The 26,335-nt window shown below is 43.3% G+C and overlaps 1 protein-coding gene across 2 annotated transcripts in view; it reads left to right on the forward strand.

Moving 5' to 3' along the window:
- The window catches only part of LOC126336318 (fibronectin type 3 and ankyrin repeat domains protein 1-like), a 78,946-nt gene that overhangs the window by 11,777 nt on the left and 40,834 nt on the right, over positions 1–26,335 (forward strand). For both annotated transcript variants that reach the window (XM_049999880.1, XM_049999879.1), the window contains one exon: positions 11,683–11,732. In XM_049999880.1, coding sequence (XP_049855837.1) covers positions 11,701–11,732 — 32 coding nt within the window. In that variant the 5' untranslated portion in view covers positions 11,683–11,700. The remainder of the gene's footprint in view (positions 1–11,682; positions 11,733–26,335) is intronic.

Raw genomic sequence — 26,335 nt, forward strand, 5'->3', positions numbered from 1 at the left:
TCAGGAAACGAAATTGCACCCTCACGACCGCTGTGAGCTTTCACATTTCTTACCGATTCATTTTGACCTTCCCTCTGGGGTCGGCATTTCATCTCATGGGGGCGTTATGCTGCTCATACAGGATGACATTCATAGTCAATCCATCTCCCTGACTACCAATCTTCAAGCTGTTGCCATTCAGCTCTTCCTTCCCCACCTGACTTGCTCCCTCTGTACCAATTATGTACCTCCATCCCTTGATGTCACCAGGGCCAAATTCCTTCAGCTTATTGGAGAGCTACATCCACCATTTTTGCTACTCGGTGACTTTAATGCGCATCATCCCCTTTGGGGTTCTCCCAGGACCTGCCATAGAGGTGCCCTCTGGGCCGACATTCTTAACCAACTCAACCTCTTCTGCCTAACACTGATGCACCCACTTTCCTCTCTGACTCCTCGCACACCTATTCCCATTTGGACCTATCCTTTTGCACTGCCCTGCTTGCCCATTGTCTTGAGTGGTCCTTTCTTTTTGGCGCCTACTTGAGCGACCATTTCCCGTGTGCTCTCCGTCTGCTGACTCCTACTCCATCCCCATGCATGCCCAAATGGCAGCTTACTAAGGCCTATTGGCAGCTTTACTCCTCCCTGGTGATCTTCGCAGAACAAGATTTCCTCAGTGGTGGTGACCAGGTGGACTATCTCACAAACATTATCCTTACTGCTGCAGAACATTTCATTCCTCGCACTTCCTCTTTACCACTTCATGTCCTAGTCCCTTGGTGGACTGAGGCATGCTGTGATGCACTTTGTGCATGGAGACATGCTCTCCGCGTTTTTAACTGCCACCCTACACGGGAAAACTGCATTCATTATAAACAGATGCGTGCAAAGTGTCGTCAAGTTCTTTGGTATAGCAGAAGAGCTAGTTGGATTTCGTTAACTTGTTCTTTTAACAGTTCCACACCTTCCTCTGTTGTGTGGGCCAATCTCTGACGGCTCTCTGGAACCAAGATCCATTCCCCCATTTCTGGCCTGACAGTAGGTGCCAATGTCATTGTGGATCCTGTTGCTATCTCCAACACCTTGAGCCGCGATTTTGCGAAAGTTTCGAGCTCTTCCCCCTATCACTTAGCCTTTATTCATAGGAAATGAGTGGAGGAGGCTCAGGCGATAACCCTCTCTTCTCCGAATTGTGAGTGTTGCAATGCCGTCTTCACTATGAGGGAGATAGGTCATACTCTCAGTTCGTCCCGGTCCTCCGCCCCAGAGCAGACACTATCAGCATTCAAATGTTGCAGCACCTCTCCCTTGCAGGCAAGCACTTCCTGTTTAACACATACAACTGCATCTGGGCTGAGGGCGCATTTCCTGGATGCTGGCATGAAGCCACAGTCATACCCATACCTAAGACCGGTAAGGACAAAAACCTTCCTTCTTGCTACCTCCCCATCTCTCTTACCAGCTGCAGTTGCAAGGTGATGGAGCATATAATTCATGCCCAGCTGGTGTGATGTCTCGGATCTCGCCATTTACTCATGGATGCACAGTGTGGACTTCAAGTGTGGTGTTCTGCAGTTGACCATCTCGTTACGTTGTTCACCCATGTCATGAATAGTTTTCTGTGGAAATCCCAGACTGTGGCCGTGTTTTCCGATTTGGAGCACTGGTATCCTCCATACTCTTTACACGTGCGGCTTCTGTGGGCGGCTGCCATGTTCCCTTCAGGCATTGTTAAAAGACCAAGATTTCATGGTCCGTGTGGGTTCTGCCTTGTTGAACATTTTTATCTAGGAAAACAGTGCGCCTCAAGGTTCCGTCCTGAGCGTCGTCCTCTTTGCTATCGCCATTAATCCTATAATGGCCAGTCTCCTGCCGGGCGTCTCAGGCTTCATTTTTGTTGACAATTTTGCCATCTATTGCAGTTCTCCACAGACCTGTCTCACCGAGCGGTGTCTTCAGAGATGTCTTGATCATCTTTACTTCTGGAGCGTCTATAATGGTTTGCACTTTTCCTCTAACAAAACCATCTGTATGAGTTTCTGGGGGCACAAATGGTTTCTCCCACCATTTTTACATCTTGGGCCTGTTGCCCTTCCGTTCGTTGAATCTACGAAATTCTTGGGACTCATACTTGATAGGAAACACTCTTGGTGTTCCCATGTGTCTTACCTGGCAGCCTGCTGTACTCGGTTCCTCAGTGTCCTCAGTGTCCTATGTGTCCTCAATAGTACTTCCTCAGGTTCTGATCAAACCACCCTTCTTCCGGTACTTTGTGCGTTCGAAACTTGACTATCGGTACGTTTGCACGTCCATCCCTCTTACATTGTCTCAATACTATTCACCATTTTGGCATCCATTTGGCCACGGGCACGTTTTACACTAGCCTGGTTGAGAGTTTGTAAGCTGAAGCTGCTGAACTACCACTGTCCTATTGCCATTACTTTCTCCTCAGCAGGTATGCATGCTGTTTGCCTGCCACTTGTGGCCACTCATCCTAAGCCTTCTTCTTCAATGATTCCTTTGATCGCCGGTATGGGGCGTGCCCCTCTTCTGTTACCTCCTGGAGTCTGCTTTCGGTACTTGCTATGGTGGCTTAACTTCACACTACCTGCAACTTTCCTGGTGGGTGTGAACCCTTCACTACCTTGGCTTCATGAATCAGCCTGTGTTAATTTTGGCCTTCATTCGCTTCCTAAGGACACTACTCCAGCCTTGGTCTATCACCTTCAGTTTCATGACCTTTGCATGGAACTTCGCGATAGTGCCTTTGTATATGCTGATGGCTGTTGGACTGACTGTGGGGTCGGGTGTGCCTTCATGATTGGCACCCGTGTCTTTCAATAACAGCTTCCAGCAAACGGCCCGGTATTTACAGCCGAGTTTTTTGCCCTGTATCAGACCATGGAGTACATCCAACGACACAACCTTTTCAGTTGTGTTCTCTGCTCAGACACTCTGTGCCCTTCAAAGTCTATGTGCGCTGTCCACTGTCCATCCCTCAGTGTAGTGGGTCCAGGAAAACTGTCACTTGCTCACTCTTGGTGGAGCCAGTGTGATATTTCTGTGGGTTCCTGGCCAATGTCGGTCTGCAGGAAACCAAAAAGAAACCCCTCTCCCCCCCCCCCCCCTTCCTCCCCCCCCCCCCCCACACACACAATACCTAAATGTTTGTACATACTCTGCAAGAGCTACTCTATTGTGTACATGGTGACAGTACCGTGTACCACTACTGGTCATTTCCCTTACTGTCCACTCACAAATGGAGTGAGGGTGAAGAAAGAAGACTATGTATATCCCTCCGTGTGAACCTTAATTTCTCTCTTCTTTCTTACTGGTCTTTACATGAAATGTACGTTGGCGGCAGTAGAGCTCTTCTGCAGTCACACGCATGGGTATATTCAGGAGAACAACACAGAAGTGTAAAATGATGGCTATTGTTCTCTGCATACATAAATGATCTGACAGATAGGGTGAGCATCAATCTGCAACTGTTTGTTGATGAGGCTCTGGTATAGGGGAAAATTTCATCATTGAGTGACTGTTGAAGGATTCATGATGACATAGACAGCTTTTCATTTTGATGTGATGAATGATAGTCTGTACTAATTGTAGAAAAATGTAAGTTAGTGCAGGTGAGTTGGAAAACAGTGCTGTAATTTTTAATTACGGTATTAGTGACCAAAGTGGTGCTTGACAAAGGCACATCAATTAAATATTTAGACATAACATTGCAGAGCAATGTGAAATAAAATGAAACCATCTTATGGAAGGCAAACTATCAATTTCAGTTTATTGGGAGAGTTTTCGGAGAGTGTAGCTCATGTACAATGTAGACTGCATATAGAATACTTGTGCCACCAATTCATGAGTTCTTCTTGAGTGTTTGGGATCCCTAAAGGAAGACACTGAAGAAATTCAGATGCGTGCTGCTAGGTAAGTTACCATTAAATTTGATCAATACATGAGTGATACAGAGATGCTTCGTGAACTGAAATGGGAATCCTTGGGGGGGGAGTGCAACATTCTCTTCACGAAGAGCTACTGAGAAAATTTACAGAACAGACAGTTGGTTGTCATTGGTTGTAGTCAGCTAGGTGATAGTATACTACAGCCAGTCAGAATCTCTTAATCTTATAATGTAGGTTATTACAAATATTTTACTGTCCCATCCTCCCACTCCAAATATTTTATGATTTCTGAGGAGGTGTTTAGGATGGGACATGAGAACGCAGTTTAAATTGTTACAAGTGGCACAGAATACCACCTAACTTCTTTTACGAACAAGTAACATAAGTGGCTCCCCACATCCAACTCATGAAATGTGGTATTTGTTTCCTATCTTTTATCATGCAAGCTGTTACCAACAGCGGCAAATGGCAGAAGTGCTGCAGACACTGTAAGTGCGCTTTCACCCACAAAAGCACCAGAAGAACGCCATAGCTCCTAAATCAATAATTAATGAAATTTTATTTAGTATGTTTGTGATGTTTGTGCAAAGATGTCTCTAATTTGCTGTGAGGCTTTAGACTGTTAGTAGTCAGTTGAATATGACTTCAGTTTGACTTTAGGATTTGATATAGTATCTAGTGATCAAACTGCAAGAGCCAATCTATTGAAAGTCCTTTTACCAATAAGCAATATTCCTCTTGGACTAGAAACTAAGTGTATTCACTTCTGTGGCACTGACTTGGCATTTTAATTTGTATATACCTTCATGAATATAAAGCTCTCATAAATGTGTATAATCGACGGGAAAGAATTCCTATTTTTTTGATCACTATTTTACAAAGCCTCTTTTTTCTTACTTCTTGCGTTGTTCCTAAAATTCCTTATCTTTTTCATACAGAAAAGCATCATACTATATCTCCTATTGCCCCAAAATGAAATACAAAATTATAAAGCAGTGTCAACTAAGTCTAAGTAAATATTGACTAAGTCTAAACTGAAGAATTTCCTCATGGGTCACCCATGTTCATTGTGGAGTTCCCCAAAAAGTAAATAAATAAAAATAAAATAATAATTTTAAGTCATTCACTGTGTTATATCATTTATACCAGTATATACTCAGCAACTTGTCATCTGCATAGTATTCAAGTAAATTTTATTTCATATATTTTTAACTTTTATATTTAGTTCATGTACTGACCCATTCTATGACTTTGGAGATTTGCTACTCAATTTAGTCCTACAGAACTAGATAAGTCAAAATGAAAGCAATTTAAAGAAATGTGATAGCTACATAGAGAAAGAGAGAGAGAGATCCAGGCCAGAGTAGGGGATGGTAGTGGGGTGCAAGTTAAGAGAGTAAATGAATGAGGTATTTCAATAATTTATGTTTATTATACATTGCATGTCCCTAACTGTAAGCCCTCATTTGCCCCCCGTGGTTCAATATTTTCAAGTTAATGATGCACTAAAAATCCTGGTTTTAGTGTGGGGTGTCCATATATATACTTTCATACTTAAATTTATGACTGTATGATGTCATAGTGCTGATGAATAGTTGGCTTGAACTAAAGTGTAGGTCAGGGTCAGCAGTAGGGTAACACAGATAATTCTCATAGTTTGGCAGTGCAACAATTTCAGGTAGCCAAAGGGATGATATTTTCACTTAACCAATGAGAGGCGAAACAATGAATTATTTGTGTTGAAATAGAAACCACTCTCTTTTTTTGCTGTCACAAATATTTTTCCAAATATGTCGTGCATTATGACACACAATTGCACTGAAATAATAGTTGGTGACCTAATCGCTCAAGTGTGGAAGGAACAGACCTTTAGACCAACAGTGGGACTTCACAGCAAACATTTCATAAAAAAGTGATACTGGAACAATACTTACATTATTTGCAGCATCGAGAAATATCAGTGGTGGGCTCAACACTGTTCCCACATGAAGACATTCCCAAAGGAACATGGTCTTCGCCAGGTGGAAATACAATAAATCAAACTGACTATTTGCTGATAGATGCAAGGCACAAATCAGGTCTGTTGGATATGAGGATCCATAGAAGCCCAAATGTAGATTTAGATTTTTTTCTGGTTTGGACATGTGTGAGGGCAAGATCTCCAGTGCAGTACAAGGAACATGAGCCAGTATGCTTAAATATTGTATAGCAGCTTTGTGTGGGAAGAGGAGAAAATGCCCCAGTAATGGAAAGGAGGAGTAATATGGCTCAGGTTCAATAAGGGAGATCAAATAGTGTGTGGTAACTGTAGGTGGATCACATTACTTAACCCTGAAGTGCATGAATTTCACTGCAGTGGATAACTTTTAATGGTCAATTCTCTGGTGTTTTCAATCAGTCATGAGGCTGCAAATGCATGCAGGGCACAACACCACTAGGGAGTGCCCACTGCAGTGAACCGTGTGCATTTGCAGCCTCAGGACTGATGGAAAATGCCAAAGAAGTAACCATTAACAGCTGTCCACTGTAGTGGACACTATGTGCGACAGGTTAAAGTACTCTTGAATGTGCTATTCAACTGTCTCCTCCCAATAATTCAGTGAGAGACAGTGACATATCAATATGGAGTATGACAGAGCTCATAGTCACGTCCCCTGTAAGCAGTTTCATATAGATCGGAGAAGCAATCACTGTGGTACGATTTGTTTTGGACCCATCCACTATATTGCAATTTGGCAGTCTTTAATCCATGACATACCACCTTTTAGCGGTGTTTTGTTTTGACGGACAACGAATGTTAGGAAGAAAGATTCTGAGCTTTTCCGCTAATGTTTTAATCATATGTCACCTGAAGATGTGGCTTTAATCTTGTGGAACCGGTGGTGGTACAGTAATAAAGAACCAAAATACTGCTGAAGCAGTTATTAATACCCAAGATATCGGTATGAATTTCTCCCAGTGTGAATCACCTCTTTATAGACTTTAAAGCAGCATATGATAATATAGATAGAGAGCAAGTATAATGTGCTGTGGCTGAATCGGTAATCCCCTGAAAATTGGGAAAGTTGGTAAGAATGACAATGAACAAGACATTAAGTGGCATAAGAGACCTTGCTGCAAAGTAATTCCTCAGAATTTTTCATTTGAAAAATCCTATAGCTTGGTAAATCACACAAACATTATTAACATTTTACATCTTTATTCTTAATTCATCATACACGCTGTATGCGTAACATAAGGCACTGTATGCGTAACAGGTCGAGAAAATCCCAAGCAGTTCACCAGGAAGTCACGAGAGGGTGTTAGATGCATTCAGCGGCCGCCCATTTCCTCTGCAGGTGTGGGGGAAAATGGTAATAACTCTTTGAGAGAGTTGAGCAGTTCAAATATATGGGCTCAACAGTCACCTACTCAAACACCACTTCCTACGATATCAGACAGAGACTAATAAAAGCAAATAACATCTGTTTTTCCCTAACAAGACTCTAATCATCAAGGCTCCTGGTCTGCACCACCAAGTTATTCATCAATATAAGTCCTGTAAGATCAGAGATCACATATGGACACTAACAGCAAATGACATCAAAATGCTTGGATGTATTTGAAAGAAATACTCCTTGAAAAATCATCTGCCAAATCTTTGAAAAGGGCATCTGGAGGAAAACATGTAATCATGTGTTGTACGTCATTTGTAAAATCCCAGCTGTCAGAAAGATAGTGAAATCATTCTGATTGTGGTGGGCTGGGCATGTAGCATGGTGAGTGATGTGAAAGTAGCCAAAAAGGTATTACAAGAAAATACGGAAAGAAAGGCAGGATGTGGTCAGCTGAGAATCAGATGTAAAAATTGAGTCATTGAGGATTTCCAGAAAATGAGTTGTATAAATTAGAGAGTTCTAGCAATGGAACAAGATAGAGGGCATAACGTTTTTGTAGAGGCCAAGGCTGGAATTATTATTTTCCTTAATAATTTAGGACTCTTGCTGATCCATTCATCTCTGTACTGTCACACACTATACTTCACAACAACCAGATTTTCACACTCACATTTGTTGGCATCACCAACTCATAACTAAAATTTCACTATCAAATCTAACCTAGACCTTGTGATACAGTACTTTTCAATCTGTCACTACAACATACAATTTTAAAAATAACATTGAAGCAAAATAAATGGTGTACGTGTACTGATCTGTTTATGTGTACATATGCCACACACCACATCATCATAGTGTCACAAATTAAAGTAAGTGTATAGCATGGCAGGTTCAACTTCAGATGCCTTGTGAAAGTGTATACATGATACGAGAGCTGCCTTTTTCAGTTTTTAGGTGAAAGAAAACCATTTATTTGTATAAATTGCTGTATTGTTTCTCAAAACATGCACATTTAAGATTAATTCTCTTTTGCTGTCAGTTGAATCTTCCGATCCTCTGCTTAGTACTATTCCAGAAGAGGATGACAAGTTTAGTGTTGACAGTCTCTTTAGAAGATTTCATCCTTTTTCTAAGTATCATGCTAGTAAAATACATTGCTCAGTTCATCTTCCACACATTATTTTCTACGTAGTGGTTCCAATTTAAGTTGTCTGTGGTTGTGATTCTTAGGTATTTATTTGAAGTGGTAATATTTAAATTTTTGTGATTCAGTGTGTAACAGAAACTTAAACCATCTTTCTAGTACTCGTGTTGCACCTCACTTTTTATTGGGAGTGATCTGTCACTTTTGCATCATACAGATATCTTGTATAAATCATTTTGCAATTTGTTTTGTTTTATCCTCTGATGACTTTACTGGATGGTAAACAAAAGCACCATCTCCAAAGAGGGCTGCTCAGATCGTCTGCCAAATAATTTATATAAATTAATAACAGCAGAAGGCCTGAAAAAACATCCTTGGGGAATCCCTAGATATTAATTTGGTTTCACTAGATGACTTCCCATTACATATCACATTTCTGACAATAAATCTGTATCACAGTCAGAGGTGTAGATTAGGTTGAAAATTAACAGTTTGGTTATAAACTGGGGTAACCAACAAATGTGATAAAAAATTGCAGCTGTGGTGACAATGCTAAACTGTAGTGTAGCCTGAGGTCCAGGTTAGATTAAGAGGTGACAGTTTTTTTTGTGAGTTGGTGAAGGTAGTGAATGTAATACTTGTTTCTGCCATTGGCATTGTTTTAAAAATAATAAATGATAAAATATTTTCAACATTTTGTGGCCCTGTCAGCAACTGTATAAATATTAATTTTAAAAATCAACAGCCTTAGTTGCACAGATTACCTAGATTTACCTAGGTTTCAATCGGGATAACCCAACCTTCTTCAGAATAAAAATAACTATCATTTGTCCATAGTGGACATCGTCAAGCTAGAACTACAAATCTATAAATTATTGTCAGACTGTAAAAACTTATCTGAAACTGCCTCGGCCCCACTTTTCGACTGCGATGCAGCAGCCACGTGGCAGCACAAGTGTGAGTAAACTTATTTTACCAGTGTGGTTCCATGTGGCTTGTTATCAACATTTATATTCAGGCAATTCAGTTTTTGTTTTAATTTGGCCCTATGTTTCTTACTGTATAAAAACATCTGGCAGTGTCTCAGCTAAGGATTATACTTTCATTCATTGTTTAAAATTGAGTTACCAATTTGCACTGCTTGGGATCATTAAGTGCACAAAATATTCAGCTGAGCTAACTCAAACAGTCTATGACACCAGAATATTGAAACAAGATTATTATTATTATTATTATTATTATTACTATTATTGTACAGGGTGTTCCAGGCTTTCTGTGTCAAAATTATTCAGACACTCAAGATGAAGAGCCACTGTGTGGAAACGAATGTCTGAGATAGTACATGATCTTCAGTGAATGACAGTATGGGGCACACTAATCATAGACTGCGTGCATTTTGTAATGAGTGACTACCTGCCACATCACTGTTGGCGGTGGTACCTCGGGAAACAGTTCACAGTCTGTGACGCACCATCAGTGGAATTCACAACCAGTTGTCAAATGTGGGGCATTTGAAATGTAAAATTGTACACATCACAGAAAAAAATCTGAACCTTGTAACTACTGTATCACGGAATTGCAATATGTGTCATATTAATACCTGACTGGAACAATTTGTGGGAATATGAAGTGGAGTGATGATGTAGTGGTAGATAAAGCAGGTGACTGACTTAGGTCATCTGTGGGATAGTGAAAAGATGCTGTCAGTCCAGAGAGGAAATTGCTTACAAGTCTCTCCTATCGTATTGCTCGTATGTGTGGGACACATACCAAATATAAATAGGGCGAAACATTGAAGGGCAGCAAGTACAGTTTTGTTTGGTTTACAGGAGAGCATCATGGATCTGAACTGGCAGATGCTCCCATGGAAGGTTACTTGGAAAGTTTCAAGGACAAGTATTTTATTACTGCTATCTCCTACATATCACTCCATAATAATTGTAAGACAATATAGACTAATTACAGCCCAGTCAGTGGCATTTGAGCAGTCGTCTTCCCATGATCTATATGCAGTGGAATAGGAAGAAGTCCTAATAAGCAGTATATAAGGAAGTACCATCTGCCATACACTTCATGGTTGTTTGTGTTGTGGTTGGCAGGAGAGCCAACCGTATTAGTAAAAGAGGCCGAAATGCACGCGTTTAGCTCACGCAGGCTGGCATGAGGTCTGGAACATGACAAGGGAATTAGAATTGAGAAAAACGGACGTAGCAGGTGGAATACTTAACTTTAATCCATTAATGACGAACGTCGCTCTTTATGGTACATGATTCACTATGTCAATAGTACAGATAATGGTGCCTTGCTAGGTCATAGCAAATAACGTAGCTGAAGGCTATGCTAACTATCATCTCGGCAAATGAGAGCGTAGAAGTCAGTGAACCATCGCTAGCAAAGTAGGCTGTACAACTGGGGTGAGTGCTAGGAAGTCTCTCTAGACCTGCCGTGTGGCGGCGCTCGGTCTGCAATCACTGATAGTGGCGACACGTGAGTCCGACGTATACTATTAGACCGCGGCTGATTTAAAAGCTACCACCTAGCAAGTGTGGTGTCTGGCGGTGACACCACAGTTTGCTTAGTGTAAATGCAGATCACTGAAGCTTGCAGACATATGTAATGTGTGGTCCAACAGGATGTAGTATGTGGAGAGACAAATGAATGTAAAGTGAGAACTTTCCCAACGGGTGTTGACCCAATTGGAAGAAACATACTGTTGTACATAAAAACTTATGGGTAATGGGTTGTTCAAGCCACAGAGTGGAGGTTCTTACTGAATATTTGTCTGTACAGTAGAATTTAAGGAGCTGGAGTAGGATTGGGTGGGCAAAGATTCGTCAATAACAGTTTATCACCCTGAATGCTAGCAACGAACTTGAGCTTTTGCTGTAAGGGGTAAGTTGTTTATGTCAATAAAAAAAATAATATTCATTTAGCACCATTCATTTCTAATTTCAGAATTCTCGGTTTGCGTTACGCTGCAGCATAATATGCACAGTGGAACAGTAAATATTAGTTTTAAAGCAAATACACACACACACACACACACACACACACACACACACACACACACACACACACACACAGACACCTGTATTCTTAGACCTAATCTTCCATAATTTCAGCTGTCCAAATCATTACTGTGACTTTTGCTCAATTGTTGCAGATGTGATGTTACTGTTTACTTATGCTTGATTGTTTGGACAAAAAGATTTGAGTGTGTGCTTCCAACTTTTTATTCTTGAAGGAGATGTAAATTTTGATTGCATTTCAGGAGACCGAAAATCTGCTAATGGAACTGAAGAAGAACGCAAACAGCAAAAGGTAGGTTGACAGTTATCCTGAAGTGTCAGTTGCCATGGTAAGGCCTTTTTTTATCAGTTTCTGGCTGGCCAATAGTGGAAGTGGAATTCTTAGTACATCTGCAGCTATATATCCTGCTAACCCCTGTGAAGTACATGGCCTTCAGTACTTATCATTTAATCACCTTAATAGTTTCCTCATAGTCCCTTCTCATGTACAGAACACTCAATACTTAAGTGTGTGCTGTAAGTAGTTTAATCTCATCTTCACTGTCTCTATTGGAGCAACACACACCAATAAACCAAAGTCTGCCACCTGCTTTACCTACAACAGATTATTTCATTTCATATCCATACAGATGTTTATGCCCATGTATTTGTATGAATGAACTGATTAGAGTTGTACTAATGCAACTGTTATGAAATACATTAAATATATTGGCAGTTACAAATATGGACTACCATCAGATGTGCAATGGAATGATGACAATGGAAATTTGTGCCAGACTGGGACTCGAACTCGGATTTCCCACTTATTGTGAGTGGTCAACTCACCATTAGGCTATCTAAGCATAACTCATGGCGACATGCAAACCTCCATATGTCATGAACTGTGTCTACAACCTGAACTTGCTCATCCATTATGCATATTCCTGTACAGGAGAGACATTTTACTTGAAAGTCATTTGCTTTGTGTCAGCAGATAAATATGGTATTCCCATGAGCCTTGCTCGGACAGCGTAATGGTAAAGCAACCACTCGCAATAAGCGGGAAATCCAGATTTGAACCTCAATCTGGCACAAATTTTCACTTTCATCATTCTATTATACAGCTGATGGTAGTCTACATTCACAACTGCAAATATATTTCATGTATTTCACAATGGCTGTAGTAACTGCAGTGCCTGTTCCTTTGGGCATGGAGCTTTGCATAGTAATTTAGAATAATACAGACACTGCACCATTATATTTGTTGTGTCCTGCCCATTCATCTAATATAGGGTTCCTAGGAAACTTGCTTTCTCGGGTCACTAGACAAGAATTCAAGCAAATTGTATTAATAGATATTTATTACAGCAAGATAAATGACAGTACTTATCTTTGAGAAATTTACAATGGGATGTCGCAAGCAAAGGGTAACATGAAACATAAGCAATCTATTCAGTATATACAATTCATAATACAAGCAAAACAATATAGTTCCTAAGTCACTGCTGTAGCATTCGTAGAATGGCTCATCTTCAACTGAACCGTGGCCAGGCAGCATGGCACTTACGTCCTCTTCGTGTAGATGGTGTTGCTGTCTCGTTTTTGTACTATTGGTTGACATCTCACAGCCCTCTCTACTTTAATGTTCCTGGCTGATGTGCTGGTGCTTGACGTTATGCCAGAATAATATTTATCCACCGACACGAAGCAAATGATTTTCAAGTAAAATGTCTCCCCTGTACAGGAATATACATAATGTATGTATGAGTACAGGTTGTAGAAATATGGTTCACAACATATGGAGATTTGGCTGTGGCCATGAGTCGTGCTCAGATAGCCTAATGGTGCGCTGACTGCTCGTGATAAATTGGAAATCCGGGTTCGAGACCCATCCAGCACAAATTTTCATTGTCATCATTCCCATATACAGCTGATGGTAGTCAATATTTGCAACAGTGAATGCATATCATGGGTTCCAATTTTGGCTCATGGTACAGCCAACAGGTAAGTATAAAAGTACAAAAAGCTGTCCCAGCATTCAAATCTATCAGTTTCTTCATCGGGGAGGGGAAGGTTGAAAAGGAAGGGCAGGTCACTTGGATCTCTGGATGATAGTGACCCACCTTTAGGGACAAAAGCAGCTCCATACACCTTCATACATAACTCTATGGAAACTATTAGTAGTAGTAGTAGTAGTAGTAGTAGTAGTAGTAGTAGTAGTAGTAGAGCCCTAAAATGAGGTCATATTTCACTGATTTCCTTTCACCATGGCTGCCAAATCGTATGAGATTACTAGATTGTTACCCTGCCCCTTGGATTTCTACCCTTGTAATCTTTTCCCATTTTAAAACGCCCTGCGCATCTGCCTACTATCACTTATCCAGCCCCACCACTGGTGATTCCTACAGTATCAAACACAGTGCGACTTGTGAAATTATGCATGTTGTTTTCCAACTGCAGTGTGTTCACTGCATGGTATTTTACGAAGAAATGACAACCACAAAATTGACCTAGTTCACGGATAGATGCAGAAGAACTGCCTACCTTAGGGCACCCAGTACTCACATTGCCTGTTGGCTTTTGTCTCGTGACCTTCAGCTGGCCTCCAGCAATGGATGGTGAATCTGTGGCTCTTGCTAGCAAAACATCAGAAGAAAGTTTAAATGAACACTGGGTAATGATACCAAGAGGAAAGCCAATAGGCAGTACCTCAGTATGTCTCAAAGAGAGCATCACTTTAGTACCAAGTTGCTGAACGATCTCTACTGCATGACTCGAGGGACCTGTATTACTTTTGCAGCTGCTATGCTACACAGGCTATCTGGCTCCTCCCACCCAATACTACTTATAGTTTCCCTGAATTCCTTAAATGGAAACTTGCTCTCCAACAAATCCTCACACACTGATTTTTCCTGGACTTAATCCATAGTAGCATAAATCCCACTCTCTTTTAATTGTTATTGTATTTATAACATTATTCATTCATTTACTGAATTATTTTCTTTATTGCCAATACGTCTCTCTCTTTGTTTTTCTCCATCCCTCTAATTTCCATCATTGATCTTTTATTGCACTGCGCACTTTTCGCTATTACAGAGAAGAGTAGAGGGATAGGCTTTCAGGAGGTGCTGCTGTGTTATGCTTGAGAAATTAGTACAAACACAATGAGAGTAATATATTTTGATGATTAAGATTTTCCAAGTAACTGTGGTACTCGTGTGATAGGATATCTCCTTCCTTCCAAAGCCATTTTCAGCTTGTCTTGGTTGTCGCTGCCGGTAGTTCATGGGGTCTTGTCTGCACTTTACTTGTAGTATACTCCATTCTCTCAGATCTTGTTAAGCCCCTGTTAGATTTTTTGTGGGTCACTTTGGAAAGCAGTATTTTCATTTGAGCATTCTTGAGAGAGAGAGAGATAGATAGAGAGAGAGAGTGAGTGAGTGAGTGAGTGAGTGGGGGGGGGGGGGGGGGGGGCAGGGGGGTTTACATGTACTGTTCCACTTAATTGAGGGATACTCATTTCCCACAGCTGAGTGCTAAATTTAAAGTTTACTATTGTGGTAGCTCACATTTCACTGTGTTTTTGAGTGTCAATAAATGCCTCATTCTTCTTGTAAATATAACTTTTTTGGCGTCATAATGGTGGAAAGGAGGAGCTACTGTATCCCTCGTGTCTCACACTCGGTAGGAAAGCCATTGTCAAAAATATGGGACACAAACTTCTCCTTTGAGTAGACAAAGAAGTCTAGATGGTTCATGCACGGTACAAACTACATTTATCCCTGTTGGGTGTGGGTTAATTTCATTGGTACACCACCATCTGCAGGAAGCCTGTTCTTCAACCAGCTTCTTCCACCTTTCTCCATTGTCACCCCAACTTCATTTCACTTCATCTGAATCCATCTTTACATCATGTCTGTGCTGAAGCAGGCAAAGGCCCACAGTGCATACCTGTATACTATACTATCTCTGACACCCGCTATCCCCTTTCGTCTTTGTCCAGCAACAAGTGGGTTCCCCTCATCCTGAGTTCTGAATGGCTCATCTTTCATTTTTAAGGTTCACAAACCTATCCCTTCCTCCTTCCTGTGGAAGGAACTAACAGTTCTGAAAACTAGACTATTCTCTTATGTGTCTTATTGGCAGTACCAAGAATTTCGCCTCCTACTGAAGGCAATTGCCCAGCAACTTTTCTGTCTCCTTGTAATTTAAAACTATTTGGCAATGTTGCTTTTTGTCACAAATCTGATTTTGTTCACATTATCGTGATGTTTATCAGATTCATGGGTAATAATTGCATTTACTGGAAGCTTCCGTAAAACAGTGTTAAGAGAATGCCAACAAAGCTACTCTTTTCATAGCTAAATAACTTCTAGTTCAATGTAAATATGTGGAAATAAGAATTAGATTTCCTCTCTGCAGTGGAGTATGCGCTCATATGAAACTTATTGACTGATTACAACAGTGTGCCAGACCAAGACTTGAACTCAGAACATTCGTCGTTCGTGAGCAAGTGCTCTACCATGTGAGGTACCCAAGCACAACTCATAATTCATACTCACAGCTTTACTTGCACCATTACCTCAACTCCTACCTCCCACATTTCATAGGAGCTCTCTTGCGATACTTGCGAACTCCTGGGAAAAAAAAGGATCATCACCCAGACTGTGGCCAAGCCATGTCTCCGCAGTATTCGTTCTTCCAGGAGTGCTGGTCATGCAAGTTTTTTAGGAGAACTTCTGTGAACTTTGCAGAGTACGAGATGAGATATGGGTGGAGGTAAGGCTGCGAGGACTGGTCGTGAGTCACACTTGGGTAGCTCAGCTGATAGAGCACTTGCCCACGAAAGGCAAAGGTACTGAGTTCGAGTCTGGCACACAATTTTAATCTACCAAGAAGTTTCATGGGAAAATAATATGGCACAATGACTGGTGTCTGAAGTCAGTTAGCTGAGTATTTATTACTGCATTTTTATTGTTAATGGTTTTCTCATAAACCTTTTATTCCATAAATTGCAGTTGCTTACAGAAATAAGTAATTTGTTTTCTCAGAACCAGCAGCGATATTGTAGAACTTGACTAACACTTTTCACAGCATTCACGAAATATCAGTATAAATCCTTTTATTTAACGCTTTGTGTTCCAACCCCGGAATCGGGTCCCATGTGAAAAACTGACACATATTTGTGGATCCTCAACAGAATCACAGTTCTTTACAAACCACTCCATATGTGAATGACATTAAAACTCTTGTTAGATTCTGTTTTGCAATAAAAGAGAGTGATTCAGTGGGTGGGGTAAAATGGTTTTTATATTGTCCTATTAGCACCCCTTCGTTTTCAAACCAACATGTTGCTGACTGTATTTTGCTCTCCAAGAAAGCTCCCTTGCAAATTTATTAAAATGGGTAGTTATCATGTGAAGAGCACTATGCCTGCATTTGTGTTATCTTCGTGGCGCCGTCTTATGAATACAACGTCTGTTCAAAAAATTCTGGAACATTCGTTATTTCACACCAGTGGTGTGTTGAAGCGAAATGTGGTTGGCATTCCTGCAACATGCCTGTGTTTAATGTGTAACTGCGAGAAGTTTCCTTTGTGTATGTCTGTTAGCTATTGTTCATTGCTGTATTGAGCAGAACGTTCATACAGTTTGTGAATTTCAAAATGGCAGAGCTAGAATAGCAACACATCAGAATTAAATTTTGCATGAAACTAAAGAAAATCTTCAGAGAGAGACACCAAATGATTCAGGAAGCCTGTGGTAATGAGTGCTTAAGTCGTACTTAAATAAAAGAGTGAATGGTTGACACGGATTAAAAATGGCCAGGTGGAAGTTAAATGTGACTCTCATTCAGGATGCCCTCCAACATCTACCAACTACGCTCATGTCAGGAATGTCAGTGAAACTGTGCGTACCAATGGAAAATTAGCTGTCCGAGATACTGCAGAAAAATATAACATTTCAGTTGGTTCATGTCATGAAATCCTGACACAACGTCTTGGAATGCATCGTGTTGCCACCAAGTTCGGCCCCCGGCTCATGAGTCAAGACCAGAAACACCTTTGCCTCGCAATCTGTGAAGAACTTTCGGATCGTGCAAATGAGAACGAGATGTTCCTTAAGAGAATTATAACTGGTGATGAGATGTGTGTCTGTGTTTATGATATTGAGAGCAAGGTACAGTCTTCATAGTTCATCAGGAATGGTTCTCAAAGACCAAAAGAAGCTCAGCAGTCAGCTCAGGTAAAATATTACAGTCATGCTGAGTTTCCTCTGTCTTTGAAGTATTAGTTCATCATGAGTTCATGCCACAGGGACAAACTGTTAATTGATGGTACTATCACGATGTGTTGCGACACCTGTGAGAAAATGTGAGAAGGAAACAGCCTGAAATTTTTGCAAGACAATTCGTGGCTCTTGCTTTAGGATAATGCACCTGCACATTCATCCCTGTTGGTGTGTGATTGTTGCACAAAAAACAGAATCACTGTGCTGCCTCATCCTCTCTACTCTCCAGAGCTGGCCCTGCAGACTTTTTTATTTCCAAAGTTGAAAACCCCATTGAAAAGATGAAGATTTGCAATGACAGATGAGATAAAAGAATATTTGCAGATGGCACTTTGCTCAATCCAGCAATAGGCATATCAAAACTGCTTCTGGAAGTGGAAACAGCATTGGGAGGGGTGCATCAATTGTGGAGGAGAGTTTTTTTTAAAGGGACCGTGCACAATAAGTAAGAGGTTGTTTTTGTTGTTGTTTTTGTGGTCTTCAGTCATGAGACTGGTTTGATGCAGCTCTCCATGCGACTCTATCCTGTGCAAGCTTCTTCATCTCCCAGTACTTACTGCAACCTACACCCTTCTGAATCTGCTTAGTGTATTCATGTTTTGGTCTCCCTCTATGATTTTTACCCTCCACGCTGCCCTTCAGTGCTAAATTTGTGATCCCTTGATGCCTCAGAACATGTCCTACCAACCGGTCCCTTCTTCTTGTCAAGTTGTGGCACAAACTCCTCTCCAATTCTGTTCAATACCTCCTCATTAGTTATGTGATCTACCCATCTAATCTTCACCATTCTTCTGTAGCACCACATTTCGAAATCTTCTATTTTCTTCGTGTCCAAACTATTTATCGTCCATGTTTCACTTCCATACATGGCTACACTCCATACAAATACTTTCAGAAAGATACTCGTAGAAAAATTTGTGACCACAATTCCAGAATATTTGAACAGACCTCATATTTTAGTTTTGGCTAAAATGTCTGCATTTAGTAATTGTTACAACAGACAATGTGTGTTTGAAAAGTTCCATGAGTGGTTTCAGGAAATAAAAAAGTATGGAGTCCCCAGGTGGCTTCCTCTGTTGCAACCAAGCATACAGGCATGGACTACAGGTTGCTGAAAGCCCAGATTGTTTATGACCAACCTTTCCATTACCATCACGACATCAAGTGCACCAGCCTCACTGCTAGCAGCACACTTGTCCCAGTGTCCAGCACTGTGACTGCGACCACCTTTTCCATTCTTTCCATTCTACGTGATATGCTGTGTGCACACGTGACACGTGTTCTTCTTCCAAGTGGGTATTTAGGGCACCACCTGCCCCCCCCCCCCCCCCCCCCTCAGGGCAATGTGCTCAGCATTCACCTGAACACCTGTGAGCTGGCCAAGGATTAATCATCCCCCTTTAGTCATAAGGCTATCATTGAGTGCCTCCTTCTTGCCGGGTTGTGCCTCCAGTGTATCCTCCAGCTTGCCACTGAGTGTCCAGGGGTCTCACCTCCCTGCACTTATTCTCCCACTTTCACATTTTCCATTTGTACTGTTTACACTCCATCATTGTCTGCCGTTACTAGGGCAGACATAATGCAAATTATTGCTCAGCTACCTGCACCATTTTTGTTGACTGGAGACTTCGATGCTCACCATCCCCTTTGGGGTTCTCCAGCATCCTGCCCAAGAGGCTCCCTGTTAGCAGACCTTTTCAACCACCTCAAGCTAGTCTGCCTCAATACTGGCACCCCTACTTTTTTCTCGGACACAACTCTCACCTATTCCCATTTAGACCTCTCTATATGTACTACCCCACTTGCACCTCTGTTTGAGTGGTACGCTCTTTCTGATGCGTATTCGAGTGACCACTTCCCTTGTGTTATCCATCTCCTGCATCATACCCCATCTCCATGCTCAACTAGTTGGAACATCTCCAAAGCAGACTGGGGGCTCTTCTCTTCCAGGACAACATCTCAGGATCAAAACTTCGCAAGCTGCAATAGTCAAGTCACACACCTCACGGAAGTCATTATCACTGCTGCTGAATATTCCATCCCTCATACTACTTCTTCTCCACATCGTGTACAGGTTCCTTGGTGGACCGCGGCATGTAGAGACGCTATACGTGCTCGTTGACGTGCTTTACGCACCTTCAAACGCCACCCTACGATGGCGAATTGTATTAATAATGAACGATTACGTGCACAGTGTCGTCGTGTTATTATAGAAAGCAAGAAAGCCAGCTGGGCTGCTTTCACAAGCTCCTTCAACAGTTTTACTCCTTCTTCAGTTTGGGGTAGCCTGTGCCGGCTACCTGGCACTAAGGTCCACTCACCAGTTTCTGGCTTGACGGTTGCGAATGACGTCCTTGTGGCCCCTGAGGATGTCTCTAATGCCTTCGGCCAATTTTTCGCAGAGGTTTCGAGCTCCGCTCGTTACCACCCTGCCTTCCTCTCCCGAAAACAGGCAGAAGAGACAAGGCCACCTAAGTTCCGCTCCTCGAATCAGGAAAGTTATAATGCCTCATTCACCATGTGGGAGCTCGAAAGTGCACTTGCCCGGTCATGGTCCTCTGCTCTGTGGCCTGATTATATTCATATTCAGATGCTGAAGAACCTTTCTCCTGTGGGTAAAGGTTTTCTTCTTCATACTTATAATTGCATCTGGATTGAGGGTCATGTTCCCACATGCTGGCATGAGCCTATTGTTGTCCCGATTCGTAAGCTGGGGAAGGACAAGCACACCTTCCAGTTATCAACCCATTTCCCTTACCAGCTGTGTCTGTAAGGGGATGGAACGAATGGTTAACTCTCGTTTGGTTTGGCTGCTCGAATCTTGATGCCTACTTACCAATGTACAATGTGGATTTTGTAGGCGCCTCTCTGCTGTTGACTATCTGGTTACCTTGTGGACCTTCATTATGAATAACTTCTTGCGGTAGCGCCAGACAGTGGCTGTGTTCTTCGATTTGGAGAAGGCTTATGACACCCGTTGGAGGACGGGCATTCTCCGCACCATGCATACATGGGGCCTTCGCGGTCGCCTCCCTCTTTTTATTCGTGCATTTTTAATGGATCGAAAGTTCAGGGTGCGTGTGGGTTCTGTCCTGTCCGATGCCTTTTGCCAGGAGAGTGGGGTGCCACAGGGCTCAGTTTTGAGCGTCGCTCTCTTCACCTTAGCGATCAATCCAATAATGGATTGCCTCCCAGCTGATGTATCAGGCTCCATTTTCGTGGACGATTTTACCATCTACTGCAGCGCACAGCGTACATGTTTCCTGGAATGCTATCTTCAATGTTTTCTTTACCGTCTTTAGTCCGGGAGTGACGCTAATGGCTCCCGTTTTTCTGCCGATCAGATGGTCTGTATTAACTTCTGGCACTACAAAGAGTTTCTCCCACCATCCTTACATCTTGGTCCCATTGCTCTCCCATTTGTGGAGACAACAAAATTTTTAGGTCTTACATTTGACAGGAAACTTAGCTGGTCTCCACATGTGTCATATTTGACTGCCCATTGTACCCATTCCCTAAATGTCCTCCGTGTTCTCAGCGGTACGTTGTGGGGAGCTGATCGAACCATTCTACTTCGCCTATATCGGTCGATCATCTGCTCAAAGCTGGGTTACGGGAGCTTTGTATACTCCTCTGCACGGCCGTCCATCTTATGCCGCCTCAACTCTATACAACATCGGGGGTTATGTCTTGCTATCGGAGCATTTTATACTAGTCCCTTCGAGAGTCTTCATGCTGAAACCGGTGAATTGCCACTAACCTACCAGCGCGATATACTGCTTTGTCGGTATGCCCGTCGGCTATTATCAATGCCCGAACACCCGTCTTATCGCTCCTTTTTTCCCGACTCTCTCGACCGTCAATACGGGTTGTGTGTATCTGCCCTGCTACCCCCTGGAGTTAGATTTCGTCGCCTCCCTCAGCAATTTGATTTTCCACTACCTGCAACCTTTAGAGTGGTCGAGAGCCAAACGCCACCTTGGCTCCAGGCTCAGGTTCGCGTTCACCTTGACCTCAGCTCGTTCCCAAAGGAGGTTACCCCAGCTTCGGTATACTGCTCGCAGTTTTTCGAACTTTGTTCGAAGTTCATTAATACAATCTTTATTTATACAGATGGTTCTAAGACCAATGACGGTGTCGGGTGTTCTTTTGTTGTCGGGGCACACAGTTTCAAATACTAGCTCCATGGCCATTGTTCGGTCTTCACAGCTGAGCTATTTGCCGTCTTTTACGCTGTTCTTTACATCCGCCGCCACCTTCATTCTGCTTATATCATCTGCTGTGATTCCCTGAGCGCCTCCAGAGCCTCAGTGATCCGTATCCGGTTCACCATTTCGTGCACCGGATCGAACCCTTTCTTCAGCAACTGGCAGATGACAGTTCTCCGGTTACCTTTATGTGGGTTCCTGGGCGTGTCGGTATCCCTGGAAACAAAGCTGCAGGTGCCGCGGCCAAGGCTGCGGTCCTCCAGCCTCGGACAGCCCCTTGTGTGCCTTCATCTGATATTAGCAGGGTCATTTGTCAGCACATTTTATCACTGTGGCATGCCGATTGGTCTACCCTTAATGAAAACAAGCTTCGGGCCTTGAGACCTCTCCCCACAGTTTGGACGACCTCTTCGCGCCCTTCTCGGCAGGAGGAGGTCGTTTTTGCCCGGTTATGGATTGGACACTGCCAGTTCAGCCACAGCCATCTGCTGACAGCTGCACCGGTGCCATTCTGCCCATGTGGGCAATTGCTGATGGTACACCACATTTTAACGTCCTGTCTGAATTTTAATGCACTACGCATTGATCTCGGCCTGCCGATGTACTCTAGATGAAATTTTAGAGGATGATCCAGGAGCAGATGCTCGCATTCTTCGTTTTATCCACTTGACAAACCTGTCTAAGGACATTTGATTATACTGGTTTTTTTTTAATCCATTGCCTGTTAATGTGCCTTTTATAGTGTTGTCCTTTTTAGTTGCTGTTTTAACAATGTGCCTCACAGTGTATTCATAATTTAGTCTGGGCGCTAATGACCACTGTGATTCTCACCTCAGTGGACACCCTTCATGGCTGTCCATGACTGCCTCCTTGCTAACACCACCTCAAAGAGCACTGATGACATCGTCATTTTGCACCCTAAACCACTACTCATCATCATCATCTCCAACCATCTGGGGCTACAGCTGCAATTGCTGCTTGTCCTCAAGCAGTGTAATGCTCTTGGCAGACCAAAGCCTCAGTGACGTCACTAGTGTATTGTACTTCATTTCATTAGTGTGAATAAAAGTACATCTACATCTACATCCGTACTCTGCAAGCCACCTGACGGTGTGTGGCGGAGGGTACCCTGAGTACCTCTATCGGTTCTCCCTTCTATTCCAGTCTCGTATTGTACGTGGAAAGAAGGACTGTCGGTATGCTTCTGTGTGGGCTCTAATCTCTCTGATTTTATCCTCATGGTCTCTTTGCGAGATATACGTAGGAGGGAGCAATATACTGCTTGACTCTTCGGTGAAGGTATGTTCTCGAAACTTCAACAAAAGCCCGTACCGAGCTACTGAGCGTCTCTCCTGCAGAGTCTTCCACTGGAGTTTATCTATCATCTCCGTAACGCTTTCGCAATTACTAAATGATCCTGTAACGAAGCGCGCTGCTCTCCGTTGGATCTTCTCTATCTCTTCTATCAACCCTACCAGTTGTTCTCTCCTAATTGTGCAGCTCATCTGTAGTACATCTCTCCTTCTGTTCACTAACACAAAATTGATGACATATGACATTCTTTCAAATGTGATTTCTCTTTGTTTTCATAGTGTTCCATTGTAACTGCCGTGGCCTTGCATTTTTGTCGTGCGGAAAGGAGCAGCTGTGCTTACAGCTGCAGCACCATAAGCTGGAGTAGAAGCAGATGTTAGTGCTGCTGCAACAGGGGGTGGAATTAATCCATTTTCATGCTATGCTGTTGTTCAGTCGACCATCTGTAGAGACTCCGTCTCGTACTCTATTGTAAATAGTCTCTCTCTCTCTCTCTCTCTCTCTCTCCCTCCCTCTCCCTCTCCCCCTCCCCCCTCTCCCTCTCTCCCCCTCTCCCCCTCCCCCCTCTCCCTCTCTCCCCCCTCTCCCTCTCTCCCCCCTCTCCCTCTCTCCCCCCTCTCCCTCTCTCCCCCCTCTCCCTCTCTCCCCCCTCTCCCTCTCTCCCCCCTCTCCCTCTCTCCCCCCTCTCCCTCTCTCCCCCCTCTCCCTCTCCCCCCTCTCCCTCTCTCCCTCTCTCCCCTCTCCCTCTCCCCCCCTCTCCCTCTCCCCCCCTCTCCCTCTCCCCCCCTCTCCCTCTCCCCCCCTCTCCCTCTCCCCCCTCTCCCTCTCCCCCCTCTCCCTCTCCCCCCTCTCCCTCTCCCCCCCCTCTCCCTCTCCCCCCCTCTCCCTCTCCCCCCTCTCCCTCTCCCCCCTCTCCCTCTCCCCCCCTCTCCCTCTCCCCCCCCTCTCCCTCTCCCCCCCTCTCCCTCTCCCCCCTCTCCCTCTCCCCCCTCTCCCTCTCCCCCCTCTCCCTCTCCCCCCCTCTCCCTCTCCCCCCCTCTCCCTCTCCCCCCTCTCCCTCTCCCCCCCTCTCCCTCTCCCCCCCTCTCCCTCTACCCCCTCTCCCTCTCCCCCCCTCTCCCTCTCCCCCCCTCTCCCTCTCCCCCCCTCTCCCTCTCCCCCCCTCTCCCTCTCCCCCCCCCTCCCTCTCCCCCCCTCTCCCTCTCCCCCCCTCTCCCTCTCCCCCCCTCTCCCTCTCCCCCCCTCTCCCTCTCCCCCCTCTCCCTCTCCCCCCCTCTCCCTCTCCCCCCCTCTCCCTCTCTCGTCCCTCTCCCTCTCTCGTCCCTCTCCCTCTCTCGTCCCTCTCCCTCTCTCGTCCCTCTCCCTCTCTCGTCCCTCTCCCTCTCTCCCCCCTCTCCCCCTCTTCCCCCTCTCCCTCCCCTCTCCCTCTCCCTCCCCTCTCCCTCTCTCTCTCCCTCCCCTCTCCCTCTCTCCCCCCTCTCCCTCTCTCCCCCTCTCCCTCTCTCCCCCCTCTCCCTCTCTCCCCCCTCTCCCTCTCTCCCCCCTCTCCCTCTCTCCCCCCTCTCCCCCCTCTCTCCCCCCTCTCCCCCTCTGCCCCCTCTCCCCCCTCTCCCCCCTCTCCCCCTCTGCCCCCTCTCCCCTCTCTCCCCCCTCTCTTCCCCCTCTCTAGCCCCCCCCCCGTGATATGAGAGATTTGAGTGTACTTGTATTGAATACTATTCAGAGATTTGTTTTCTGTTTGTTGCCTACATGGGACAGTGAAAGACAGTTATTTAACCTCCCAGTCCTATGTTGTAAGTTTCCAGTATAAAGATTAAATACAAACAATGTGAGTATACTTTTAAAGTTGTTTGGAGGGAAGAGCAAGAATATTTTGCTGTTTCAAAGCCATTGTTGATTACCCAATCAAGAAGTCCACCTACGTGGAATTATGTACAATTTTGATAGTGGTCCCACATTACAGGTGTGAGGATGATCAGAACAGAGGGCCTTGGTTGTGAACTCAAATCAAACCATATATCTCTGTGACGAGAATAGTTAGGAGCTATCTGGTGGTACAGTGAAAATCATTTGGATAACAGCACTAATGATGCAAATGCCTGTTTCATCATCTACAGTAAGTTAGGGAATGTGTACCTATACACCCTCTTGGATGGAACTCACTTTTCAGTACATGTGAGCAGTTTTGCTGATGTCAAATGTTTTAAATTGAATGACACAACTATGTTAACTAAACTTACCTACAACATAAATTGAATACTGATCTCATTTGATGCCTTTACCTTTCACTTCATTGTTAGTTTTTAATTTACCTCCATTTACAATCTATTTATTTTTAACTTGATTTTAACAATGTATTCTGTGTGTGTAATCATTGACATCCTTGGTACAGTGCTTTTTTGCTTATTAAATGTCTGGCTGTTCCACTTCGTCTGCAATGGCTAAATAAGCCTATTTAGTATTAAGGTTTGTGCAAATGTCTCTGTCCTACTGCTTTGTGCTCTGTTTACCAGTGCTTTTGTGTAAATTTCACATGTTTTAGACCTGAAGTGATCTTCTCTTTCTGCTTTCTATCATTGTCCTTCTGCTAGAACCTCAGTCCTTTTTGGTGAAGCTTTGTGATGTTCATCAGATATTTTACAAAGCTCTTATGGTGTCATATTCTTGTTTGTCAGTTTTTTGACAATCAAGAACAATTTATAATTTTTATTTGTTGTATGTATTATACATTCGAAGAAGAGAAAAGAATTACTCAAGTTTGCCTTGCAATATGTATTTGTTTGAAATCTGCTACACACCTACAAGCATTATGGAAGCATGACAAATTATTTCAGTAATTGTCCCACCAGAGGAATACTGTTGTTTTTCTCTGAAGATGTATCTCACACTTGTTGAGCATTTCGGTTTGTTCCTAAGTATCATTAACGCAGTCGTTTGACAACATCTCAATATTGCACTTGGGTAATTGTACCTGAAATTCGCAGTGTTTTCTGTTAATTAATGTTGCACTATTCGGTAGTTAAGTCAAGCTGTCTCCTATCAAGTCTGTCATCTGTTTTGAAAGTTCTATTTCTGTTCTTCTTCTTATTCTTCTTCTTTTTTTA

Source organism: Schistocerca gregaria, chromosome 2, assembly GCF_023897955.1.
Source record: "Schistocerca gregaria isolate iqSchGreg1 chromosome 2, iqSchGreg1.2, whole genome shotgun sequence".
In the NCBI taxonomy this organism is placed as follows: domain Eukaryota; kingdom Metazoa; phylum Arthropoda; class Insecta; order Orthoptera; family Acrididae; genus Schistocerca; species Schistocerca gregaria.